Below are 12,320 nucleotides of genomic sequence, written 5' to 3'. Positions count from 1 at the left end.
CACACATACATGCCTTCTGACTCTCTTTGTAGCTGACTGTGTCCTTATGTAATATAGAAGAACAGTTCGTTTTGGAAAGTGTCCGTTAAATGTGTTATGACACAAGGGAGAGTCCAAGGGCAGCTTTCCTTACTGTGAGATGCTCTGTGTGCTTTTTTCTTTGAGAAGATTTTATCTAAAGAGTAGGTGGGAAGGAGTTTGTCCTTCTGTGGTGTCCTGTTTGCCTTGGAGCTTCCCCCACAGCAGTAGTCGCTTAACAGCTCTTACCGCAGTCTACAGATTGGCCTGCCAATCTGCCCCAAGAGCTGTGGGTGCCCCAGCCCTGGAAGTGTTCAAGGTCAGGTTAGACGGGACTTTGAGAACCTGATCTAGTGGCGGATGTCCGTGCCCATGGCAGGTGGGGTGGACTGGGTGATTTTTAAAGGTTCCTTCCAACTTAAACCTTTCTATGATGATATGAAATAGAAAAGGAACATTTAATAAAACTTGCCCCAATACTTGCAGGGAATTAATATCAAACACTTAAAAGCTGTGATAATGCTTGATTTGTAGCACATTGTAAACCTACCCAACCTCATGCTGCGCTCGTGTCTTGGGCTGCCTCAGCAGCTCCCGCATTGCTGGACGCTGCTTTTTTGGAAACTTTGCCTTAAGATAGGAAACCCTGAAATGCATTGTAATCAGAAGACAAAACCCACATTCAAAATGGAGTTCAGGGTGGAAAGGGAGTTCAGTCTTACCTGAAACTCACAAGAGCAAACATGACTTTTTGGGTAGAAGAGGAAAGTTTGTGTCTCATAAGACTTTATTTTATGGCATTCCTAGGGGCAGCTTACATGATTATTGCCTTAGAGCCTTCTCTCAAATGTGATTCAGAACTAAGCAAGGAGTATTGTCACCTGTGACGTTTGCGTGCCTGAGAAAATCACGTGCAATTGCAAGACAAGAACTTTCTAGGGAGTTCATCCCCATCCCTTAAGAGTGTAAATGTGAAGCTGCAGGTTTCGCTGGGAGCTCCGTGGGACTGGGAGCCATCAACAGATGAGATGGTAGCCCGGTGGTCAAGATGCTCGCTGCTGCTATGGGGCGCTGAGACTTGAGTCTCCACTCAGCCTGATTCTAGACTGGAGAACCTGAGTTCCAGGTTCTTCTCTTCCAGAAGGGTGAAAAAAAGATCAAGTGATGAGCTTTTAAGAGACAAAAGCCTCCCCATTTTGACCTAAAATTGTCCACAGACTAGAGCTTTTCTGACCTGTTTCACTCTGACTTGGAGTTCTGTAGGAAGCAGAACTTCAGAATTGCTCCACTTCTCCCTGTGGTTAAGTTTTGGGATGTTAATACAAAATTACAGACTTTTTTTTCTTTCAATTACACTGTATCCTAGTCCTGGAGATCTTGAAGTTCTTGGTGCTCAGGCTAAGCCGCACCAGAATGAAAACCTGTGTATTCCTGTGCAGTATTTTCCTAGTTTGACCTCACGATCTTCCACTCTACCAACCCAAGCACATTTGGAGTGTTCTGCACTTTTTCTCCACTTTTGTTAAATGAGAGAATAAAGCTTTCTTTGTAAAGCTTTCTCTTTAATTTATTAGGAGGGATGATGCTTTTAAGCCTAGTTTGGAGCTCTGCTTCTAGGCTTGAAATAGCTGTCTGACAAAATCTAATTTAGATTTTCCCTGTGACGTTATTAGGTCACTAAATCCTAACTCTGGGATAAAACTTCTGAGGAGGTATGTCCCCAGTCTCCATAAATTGAATTGTGGTGGCAGATACTTCAGAGAAGTAGGTTTATCGTCCTAAAATAAGCCAAGAGGAAAACCATTATCTTTCCATTAGCCATTTTAGTATGTTTTTCTTTTATACGGGAGGGTCTTTTGTCAAAACTTCTCTACAGAATGGTTGCTGTTAAAGCAAAACACTTTGTGCACCCATTTTTCTGCAGTGTAGCACACAGGAATTACCAGTCAAATAAGGACTACTGAAAATTAACACCCTCCACCAGCAATTGTCTTCAGAAGCTTCAGAGATGGATCAGGGCTTTTCGACAGGCGTTTTGTATTTGTATGGTAGCATGTGTTGGAGTCCGTGACCTAAATAAACTCCTCCTTTAATGCCCCTATACATTAAATTGTATTAGAGTTTCTGTTCTTGCAGGTCTGAGGTCCCAGACAAGGAGTATGAGGTTGCGCTGGCACTTCCCTCACAAGCAGCTGGGTGCTGCAAAGAAATCAGGTTTTCCTGGACTTTTAAACAACCCACATGGAAAATATCTGGAAGTAGTAGTACATTATTGAGACACCTTCAGATATTTTCCATCAATATGCTTGTTATCCTCTTATCTCAGAGAGGCCTGCCGTCATTAGTAGGAACATTCTAAATAAGCATTCTCTAAAGGAATAACTTAATGAACAAACCAAGGATTAGCACCAAGAGATGCATACTAAGCACAAGAAGACACTAACTGCTGTTAAAACACATGCTTCTCTTGTGAGGTGTGTGCATCCAGCACGTGGTAACATGTGGGGCTTGATTTTTTTTTTTTTCCCCTTCCTCATTTTGGTCTCTCATGTATACCTGTTAGGCTGTTATCTAGCCTTCCGCTGTAGATGCTGAAGTTGGATGGGATGATAACTGGTCAGCTGCTACTCAAAAAGCAATCTGTGACTCAAGGCCGCCCGGCTGCGTTTTGGCAGAACCCTTCAGATATCTCTGTAATAGATACTTGAATGCCAAACGGGCAGTAAATAAGACGTTACAAGCTTGAAGAGCTCAGTCTAGTCAGCGAAAAAAACAAAATGAAGCACATAGTTGTATATTAAACCTAAGGTTTTTTTCATGCCTGGTGGTGGGGCCCTCTGAAGGTGCTTGTGGTCAAGGTCAGGTTTTTATGGGTGTCTGGCAAACTTGGTTTGGGTTCCAAATATGCAGGCATAAGAGGCAGTAGGTGCTCTCTAGACCCACACATCAACGGCAGTGAGAGAACCCTCCAAGTATCAAAACAGTTCATATTATATGCTTGTAGCTTCTTATGAATGTTCCCCAGATGACTTCATGTCAAATGTTTTGACCTCTGAGGAGAGGAAGTCGTCTTTGGTCAGACACTAGATGAAGAGTTTTAATGACCGATTTGGAGCCGGAGGCTGCAGTGAGGTAGGTGAGCTGTCCCTGCTGTCTGTAGAGGTCTCCTCCTGAGCACAAGCTTGGCAGGCTTCTTTTTCTCCATAAGGAACTACTTCATGATTCCAGTATGGGAGCCTTGTCTTGGAGCCAGCCTTGGCAGATGTCATCTCGTGTGACTCCTCTGAAGATCAGGTCATGGCGTAAGGCTGAGTCTTTATTTCCTGGAGCGGTCCAGGAAATTGTTATCGCCCAGAGAACCCAACGGGTGGTTTTGAGAGCCCTGCACATCTTACAACATCTGTCAGCAGCACCTGAAACCACTGGGGAGAAGTAAGAGCTCGCCCAATGCTAGTGTCGATTTCAGCATTAGCACTGAAGGTGCATCTCGGGTCTGGGTTGTCAGAGCATCTTGGAAAGTACGCTTTTTAAAAGGCTGGGAGTTGAGCAGGCTGTGCTGTGACGACATGGTCAGGAGGCACGTTCACTCAGCCTCAGCTCTGTTTGTCATTTGTTTGGATGGCTATGTTTTGGATGCAGAGGAAGCTCAGAGCTTTCAGCTGGTAATTTATGTGCTCTTCTTGCTTTATAGCTAACCAACAACCATCTCTTGTGCTCAGCTGTGATTCATATCTCGTTTAGCACCTAACCAGGCAGCTGCAGTTGGGCTCTTGAGGAGGAGCTGCAATACAGCTTTTTTCAGTAAGAAGGTGAAGAAAGTGTTAGGGTTTAATCCGGATCATTTAATTGATCCACTCTTCAGTACAAACCTATGGGTATTGGTATCGTTACAGCTGGGGAGGATGCAAGAGAATGAACGATCAAGGTCTGAGAGAGCGCTGTGCATGAACGTGTACCATAGGACTGCACCTTTTGGGCCCATTTTTGATTTAAGCTTCATTGTTCAGTTCAGGCTCAAATATTGGTTTTGAATGTATTTCTGAGGGCTTGGATACATTTCAGAGTGCTTTTGGGAGAAATGTGTTTGGAGGAACAGCACAAAAGAGCCGTACGGGACTGGAGAACCATCACGTTGGTCGTCACATCTATGCAGAGCGGGAGGTACCAAGGGTGTGAAATGAGGTTTCACTGTGTGGGGTGTCATATCAAACCAGTTTGGAGGATTGCCGTGAACTCTGGGCTTTGGGGCCAGAAATAACAAGAGGTCCCTAATGTTTAAGAACGGTGTCAGTGCTTTAACAAATTTGCTACGGCTTAATGTTACCCTGGTGTTGAATAATTATTTTGAAGCCTGCTTTGGAGAATTCCGGTATTTGTACCACCTGCAAAATGGAATTTAAATCTTCAGTTGACCTGCAATGCATGACAATGCCTCTGGACAGACCTTTCATCGAAAGCAGCTCAGGGGATCTTGTGCTAAGGAGGAATTACAAGTCTGGCAGCGCAGTAATTGAGGTTAATCACGTAACTGACAACCATCTACAGAAACAAATTGGATGTATTGGGAAAAATACTTTATTATACGGCAACTTACCAACGGGAATTATTGTATGACTCAAATGCTGCAGAACAATGCATTGAACTGTCCTTTTTGTAGCTAAAATGGATAGATTTCGTGGTTTCTCTCTACACGGGTGAACTGGGTGTTTCAGCAGAGCATAGGTAACTTAATGTTTTGTCCTGCTTGTTGGACTGAAAAGAAAAAGCAGTTAAATTTTAAATTGCAAGTAAACTTGATTTTTAAACTAAAATAAGTGTAATAAGCTTTTAGTCTTCCAGGATTTCAGTGGAAAACAGAAAATTTCAGTTAACCTGGAAATAAATGACGAGTATGATAAAAGGACATTATGGCCATTCTCAATACTTTACGTATTTGTTTTCTCAGATGGAGCTGAAGAAGAAAAAATGGAAACAGAGGCAGATGGACAACAGTCTGAGAAGGTAAGCTTGGCTCAGTACACTGCTTCTGAAAAGAGAGTTCTGCCACTTATGAACCTGAATTGTGACATTCTAAAATGCTGTGCAAGAACCGTAGGTGATAGTGTGCTGGGCAGTGTGTCTGTCCATAGGGAACAGTTTTCAGTCTCCGTAGTGCTTCATTTCTTCTGAGTGATTTAGCCTCAAGTTATAGAATCATTTAGGTTGGAGAAGACCTTTAGGATCGAGTCCACCTGTTAACCCAGTACTGCCAAACCCACCACTAAACCATATCCCTAGGCACCATGTTTTTGAACCCCCCCAGGGACGGTGACTCCCCCACCTCTCTGGGCAGCCTGTGCCAACCCCTGACCCCTCTGGCAGGGAAGGCATTTCCCTCACACCCAACCTAAACCTCCCCTGGCGCAGCCTGAGGCTGTTCCCTCTCGCCCTGTCCCTGGTGACTTGGGAGCAGAGACCAGCCCCCCCCTCACTCCAGCCCCTCTCAGGCAGCTGCAGAGAGCGAGAAGGGCTCCCCTCAGCCCCCCCTTCTCCAGGCTAAACCCCCCCAGCCCCCCCAGCCGCCCCCCAGCACACTTGTGCTCCAGACCCTCCCCAGGGTCTTCTGTTGCTCTTCTTTGGACATGTCTATAGAGGTGTCATACAGAGATGTTTCTTTTGCCAAGTAAACAACAGAAAGGAGATGTCGGTGTGGTTTTTTCTAGTCCTGAGGAAAAAGGTTGGGACTGGGTGATGTGAGACGAATTAGAGACTTAAGCTGAGAGGGGCATTGGTATGCTAACGGTTCATGACTGGTAGGGTCTAAAGCAAGCACCACTTTTAAGTCTTGCCCTAGAAAAGTTTGTCTTGTGACAAATTGCCTTCCCAAAGTTGAACATGGCATTCAGTTCTGTGACAAGATCAGAGATCGGGGCTTTCCAGGGAATGGGTGAGTTTGAGTTACTCGCAGTGTTTGGCAGCCATTTGTGAGTGTGGTGTGCGGAGCTGAACGGACAACCTGAATGAAATGGTTGCCCTAGCCGCATCGCAGCTCTCCAGCGACGGTGCCTGTTACGTATCTGTTCGGTCCACACGATCACATGTGGCTTAGTGGATGTGGGAGGATGAGATGCGGCTGGCTAAAGGTAGGGGCCCATAGCTGGGCTGGTCAATAAAACTCTTTGGAAGAAGTCTGGGCTAACTCTTGGTTATAGGTGTGTGTATTGTATGATTTTGATGTTAGGTATGGTTCATCCTGCCCATACAGATCAGACATTTAGAAATTAATTCTTTCACCCTGTTGATAATGCCTACAAGAATGCAGTTGTTTGGATGTTGTTGGGTTTTTTTATAACCCCACGTCTACAAACCCAGTATCCCTGTTCAGATAGTCCAGAGTAATGGTGCTGGCTGTGACTGTTTCAGACCTGAACTGGAATGAAACTTAATATCCTGGAATTAGAACATCACCCTGCTAAATAAATGCTGGTGGGCACTTATTGAGTCTGCAGCAACAGGTGATATTTCTGTGTTGCCTGCTTAGTCAGATGAAGGAAATAAAACTACCCTAATGGCTGCTGAGCGTAGTCTTGACGTTGCTTCTCACTCTGTTTTTCAGCGAGATCTGCTGCTGCATTTCTGGTAGATAGTCAGGTACACTGAGGTAGACGTAAGTGTAGACGACTTGGTTAGAGCTTGAAAAGATGTGTTGTTCTGTAGAGCAGAACAAACGAGAAACATTCAGGTCAGTTTGGGGTGTTTTCAAGGGGAAAATGATGCTTCCAGTGGTAAGCACGAAGCTGCTCCTGCTTTCATTAATACTATGTTAAGGCACCTATATTTTGACAAGAAATATTGTAATTTTACTTCCATTTTGCAAATGTTGCGCTTTTCCACCGGTTCCTGGACAGAAGCGCCCCCCTGTAACATGTAATCCAGTTGTAGCGTTTATTGCCACAGGATGCTGTTTTGTGACCTCGCATTCTGCAGGCTTTGGAGCTGTGTGGATAGGTGAATGCTGTATAAATTGTTAACAAGGCAGATACTGGAAAGGATATAAAATTTACATAAAATCTACTGGAATAAATGGGGGCAGCATGGCAACAGGGCAGGACATCTTATGTCATCTTAATTCAGGATTCCTTCTACCTTCAGATGAAATTTGGCCTGGGTTACTGAATCTGATAGATTTTGGCCAGTATAGCAGTTACTTTTGTTTATTCAGATTTCAGATACGATTGTCAAAAAGGCCTTAAGTGTAACGGTCAGCCTTCAAAATTTAGTCTCTTCTTTACGATAGGGGATTAATTTGAAAGCTATAAGTGAAGTTAACGGTGAATGTCTTGTAGAGCACTCATTAGTCTTCAAACAATCTTTCATCCCATTTAGGTTGAAAACAAAGCGGAGAGCGAAATTGAGGAAGGCGATAAAGTACAAGAAGGAGAAAATGAGAGAAATCCAGAAAAAGAACAAGATGGCGAAGTGACTGCCGACACCAAGCCAGGTAACGGTTCCCAGCTGCTCCTCAAGCTGTGTTAGCTTTAATAGCCTTCCTCTAAAGTGGTTGGAATAGACTATAAACTCAACTGCGGCGGAAATATTTCCTCTTGCACATCAGGCTGCTTCATGGTTCAGTAGTAAATATTCTAGTTTAATTTCCCTGCAAAGCTTCGGCACTAAATTCTTTCTTGAACTCATTTTAGACCTCAGCCGAGCTTTCTGTCACTGTGTGTAGTGACTGGGTGAAGAAATTGCAGTAGCAAAGCGCGTGTAGGTTGTATAAATTATTTTATTTTGCCTGTATTGCACACCATTTGATCATTCTTGATGCAAAGAAATGGGACTGCTCACTTCTACCCTTAGAAGTTAATATGTTAGCTCCATTTCCCTGTGAAGTGATGCAGAGCCTTTATTTTGACAGGCTAAGGAGTACTGTTTTTTTTCTGCATCAGGCATTATTCTTTATTTTTAATGTGTTCCCCTTGTACCACACAGATACACTGGTTTTTCCTGAAACTTAGATTCAGTATTTTAGCACCAGGAAGAACAAGAAGCATTTGGATTTGATGTATTAATGGAGTTGATTTGGAAATGCAGCTGAAGTTGTTCTGATGAGAGTAAGCTGATGGCAGAAGATGAATTGACAGGATGGGAACTAAAAACATTTAAAGTCACCCTACTTGTTGGATCAGATCCTCTTAGACTAGAGTTGTTCCCCGGTCGGCACTTGGACGAGTAGCAGTGCTATAACGTAGGAACGTGACAGTATGTGGATCAATTAATTTGTTTAACAGCAGTGTGTGTAGTGCAATTCCTGCCCTGACGCGATACTGTTAACAAGGGGAGAATGCACGTAACGGACTTGGCGGTAAATCTCTTTCAGAAGAAAAGGAGGCGGAAGAGAACAAGGAGAACGTTGATGCAAGCAAAGACAAAGAGAACGAGGCTGGGAAGAAGAAAGTAGAACACGAAATCTCGGAAGGAAACGTAGCTACAGCTGCAGCTGCTGCCCTTGCCTCAGCTGCCACCAAAGCAAAGGTTTGTTTTACACAAATACCCATTGGCTTGGTTTCCAGTTCGCATTAGAACTCTTCTTAAAATGGTCCTTTGTTCCAGATCTGTGCGGTTTCACGTTCTAATCTCTAATACCTTGAAAGAGGACAAGTGCCATCTTCAGTTTCTTCTGCCTGAACTCCTAAGTGAAATAGTGCACAGTTTCAATTTAGGCGACTACTTTTACGATTACGAAGTCAATGAACATCCCTAAGAAATAGTCCCCAAATGCACTTGTCGTTTTTGGGAGGACTTTGCTCGATAGGTCTGGCCGTAATGCTGAGGCAACAGGTCTGGGTGATAAAACCCTAACATTGTCTCTCTTGCTGTGCCTCTGGCTGTTCTGTGACTTCACGCAAGCCTCCGGTACTTGGACTCTGTCTCTGTAAAAACAACGTGGTGTTCAGTTCTAGCATTACAGGGGTTTTTATAGACGACTTAATGATTTTTGTGTTAAGAGGTTCTGTGTGTCTGTTAAAAGCACGTTCTTGCCTTTCTATCATTAAACTTCTGTTTGTTTGTCTGTAGTCTCTTAATGAGCTGTGGTTTGAATCGGTGTCCCGTCTAATAGCTTTTCTTTGCCCTGTAATTACTAATTGCATGTTGTCTTTCACATTTTTTGCAGGAACCAGACCGTCTTCGCTTCTTTCAGAATATCTGTTTCAAAATCTGTTTTCTCTTTATGTATTTTTTTGGATTCCAGTTGTAGTTTGGGTTTCTTAATCGCTCTTGGATTCAGTACTATGTTCCATGTCACCTACTTTATAGATACCAAAAGCAAAAGCATGGATGGTGTTTATCTCCTGATGGATTTCCAGGACATAGCAGTGGCCATAATGAGGTGTCGCATGTGTCATACTGACTCTTGCAGTCTTGAACTTTGACTTTGACTCTTATGACTTTAACTTCAGACTCTCTTTTTCCCCAGCTGCATCATATATATTGAGGGTAGTGTGATGATAGGTGTTGCCGTGAGGATACAGTCCCTCCTTTACGAGCCCAAGAGATTTGAGGATATTTTTAGTCATTACCTTTCAAGCCAGGTTCTAAAATCACAAGTTGCATGAATTCAGCGTTGCTTAGTGCCAGAGCTAGGCACCCCAGCTGTGTGGAATCCCACTTTGCTGGCAAACTTCAGGTTCGTTATTTCGGTGAAGTGCAGAGTCCGAGCTGGCTCCCTTGTGCGTCGCTTTGCCTGTCCGTGTCTGAACCTGTGGTGCTCCAAGCACCAAGCTGTCTTACGGGGAGTAACTTGCACTCAGTTCATCAGACTTACAGATATTTTCAGCCAAGTTGATAAAACCCTACATATATATATAAGGAGGCATGAAATTTAATCTCTATTTTATGGAAGACTACTTGCTCCAAATGAAGATCATCTCCTACTTTCCTTCCTTTGGTGATAACGAGTGCTAGAGGGGGAAGGGACTTGGCTAATGGCAGTTTTCGTTATGGTAATAATAATATTCTAAAAGAATTTTCACATTATATTACAGGAAATAATATATTATAATTAAGATGTTCACGCTTCAGAGTAGAATTCAAGTTCAACAGGGATTTCTCTTTCTACTTGCGCTTAAAAACCCAGAGAATATTAAGGCTTTCAGTGAGCTGTATCTTGTCTGAGAGAAGATAATTTAGTTCTTCATAATAAACTCAAGGCCTGGTCATGTGAAGAGCCTTTACAAAGTTCTTTTCCTTACGATTTTATATCAGAGGAATATTGCAGTCGACTTCTAAGGAAAAGCAGGGGTTAAAGGCAGGTACTTGCAAGGTTTTTTTGTTCTTTTGAGATAGGACAACTTATTGGTAAAGCCACTTATTCAAGAAATGGTATCCAGTGATGTGTGCGTCTTTAGGGGTGAGACTATTCCTACGTCTAGAATGGAGCAACAATTTTAAATGCATTTTTACAAGTTATGGCTTCTGTACAGACAGCACTAGAATTAAGTCTCTCTTCTCCATTTTCTTCTCAGATTCCTAAGTCAATGTAAGCTATGTTTTTTTCCTTTCTCTGGGTAAGTAGCACCTGATAGAAAACGTCCCCTCTCCTGCAGGTTACTGTTAGCTTGTGTGCAGCCGTAGCTGAGCTGCAGAGCTTCTGCTGTAGCTCTTGATCCATCACTTACACTGCCAAAAAGGATTGTTCTGGTCATAATTTGACCTCATGCAGAAGACTGATCCCACGACTTCTCTGAATTGCCGTTTTGAGGTAGTTGTGCCTGACTACAACTTTTCTAGAAGTCACTGATATCGAAACTGCCAGTGATTTAAAACGTACTGTAATTGTCTGTAATTTTTTCCACGGGTGGTAAACTTTGCTGTTGGGCTTTATTCCTGGTCTGATACGCTTCAACCACCAACCATTGTAGCACTGAATTAAAGAGCCCTCAGTTATCAACCACTCTCTTGTTTTTCTCCACATGTAGGTATTTAGAAACGTGAAACTCGGGAATAGAAAAGACCCTTTTGCTAAAATCATGATTCTTTTTGCAGGCAGCTACATCCTGTCTTCTGTGTTTTGGCAAATCAAATTATGTCTTTAATTGGTTCCTTTTTGCTGCTGCTCTAGAAACTCACTGTAGGACATTTTTCATCTCATGCTTGAACGTATGCGTGACAGGACTTAGCTTTTCCCATTGTGTGCCTTAGTTTAGATAGTTCTGTGTAATCTGCCACTTTATTTCTTTTGTTTCATCCATGAAAGACAGTCTTATCCCCTCTTGGCCTCGCAAACAAAAGCTAGGTGAAGCATCTAGTCTCCTCTCAGAAAACAGAAAGAGGGAAGGAAGAAAGAGTAGTTTTCTGTTGCAGTTTCAGCTCGCCTCTTGCATGTGGGTGAGAAGGCTTCAGCGCAGCATGCCAGTGACATGGTGCTGGGATGCTCCCCGTTTTCCAGAGGTCCCTTGTGGTCTGGTTTTACGGTTGTCTGTACCAGTTGTCACACTCGTGCTCTTGCTGTGATAAGCTACTTCACAACTAAAGCTGGGATTAGGAAGGTCGGGGGATGGGCGAGGTTCTGTGAGACCCTGCAGTGTGCTCTGCCAGTAGCCAGCCTTGTGGTTCCTCCCAGGTTTATCAGTAGTCACCCAGAAGGGATTTCTGAGCAGAGAAACGAGTCGGCGTTGCGGCGATGGGCACAAGCCCTGGCACAGAGGCACTCGTGGCTTATGTTTAGGACTTGTGTTTGAGTCCCGTGTTTAAATAGCAAACCAAAGCGCTGTTCCGTGTCCGCTCTCGGGCGGAGGCCGGGTCCGTTGCGCTTAGTGACGCTCGGTCCGTTCGGCATTGCTGTCCCCCAGGATAACGTCAGGTGCCATCTCCCTGGGTTTTGCTTATTTATGACTTAGGGTGGATGCAGCGATGTGTTTATCAGGCAAATTAAATCACTATTAATTTTGTCTTACTTGGGTTTTTTGCCAGCTGCAGATCAGTAACGACTTGTTCTTTGTCCATGTGAAAGCACTGGCAGGTTGAGGAGCAGCCTCTTTGGGTCTCTTGAGGGAAAACTTCAGTGATGATTTCCTTTCTAATGTGTATTTTGAGACCTGTCTTTTACCTAACCGTGTGCCTTGCTGATTTTGTGTTAATCTGGTTTCGTTTTGCCTGGGTGCAGGTTTAATAATGACTCTCAGAAGGCTGTGTGTATCAACAAAGGTTCTCTGTCACGCCGACTTCTCATACAAATGTGTTTGTTTCACTAAACAGTATCATTTGACACTAAATTTTCTAGTTCTGTCAGCCATTTAGTTACTTCATTTCAAATGTGTGCG

The 12,320-nt window shown here is 43.5% G+C and overlaps 1 protein-coding gene across 1 annotated transcript in view; it reads left to right on the top strand.

Moving 5' to 3' along the window:
* Window positions 1-12,320, top strand: part of SMARCC1 (SWI/SNF related, matrix associated, actin dependent regulator of chromatin subfamily c member 1) — a 91,894-nt gene that overhangs the window by 57,591 nt on the left and 21,983 nt on the right. Inside the window, exons 22-24 of the mRNA XM_064445283.1 lie at window positions 4,964-5,019; window positions 7,384-7,498; window positions 8,378-8,532. Coding sequence (XP_064301353.1) covers window positions 4,964-5,019; window positions 7,384-7,498; window positions 8,378-8,532 — 326 coding nt within the window. The remainder of the gene's footprint in view (window positions 1-4,963; window positions 5,020-7,383; window positions 7,499-8,377; window positions 8,533-12,320) is intronic.

This window comes from Phalacrocorax carbo, chromosome 2 (assembly GCF_963921805.1).
Source record: "Phalacrocorax carbo chromosome 2, bPhaCar2.1, whole genome shotgun sequence".
NCBI classification, from domain to species: domain Eukaryota; kingdom Metazoa; phylum Chordata; class Aves; order Suliformes; family Phalacrocoracidae; genus Phalacrocorax; species Phalacrocorax carbo.
The sequence above is the reverse complement of the archived record's forward strand: the minus strand, read 5'-3'. Positions and strand labels throughout refer to the sequence as shown.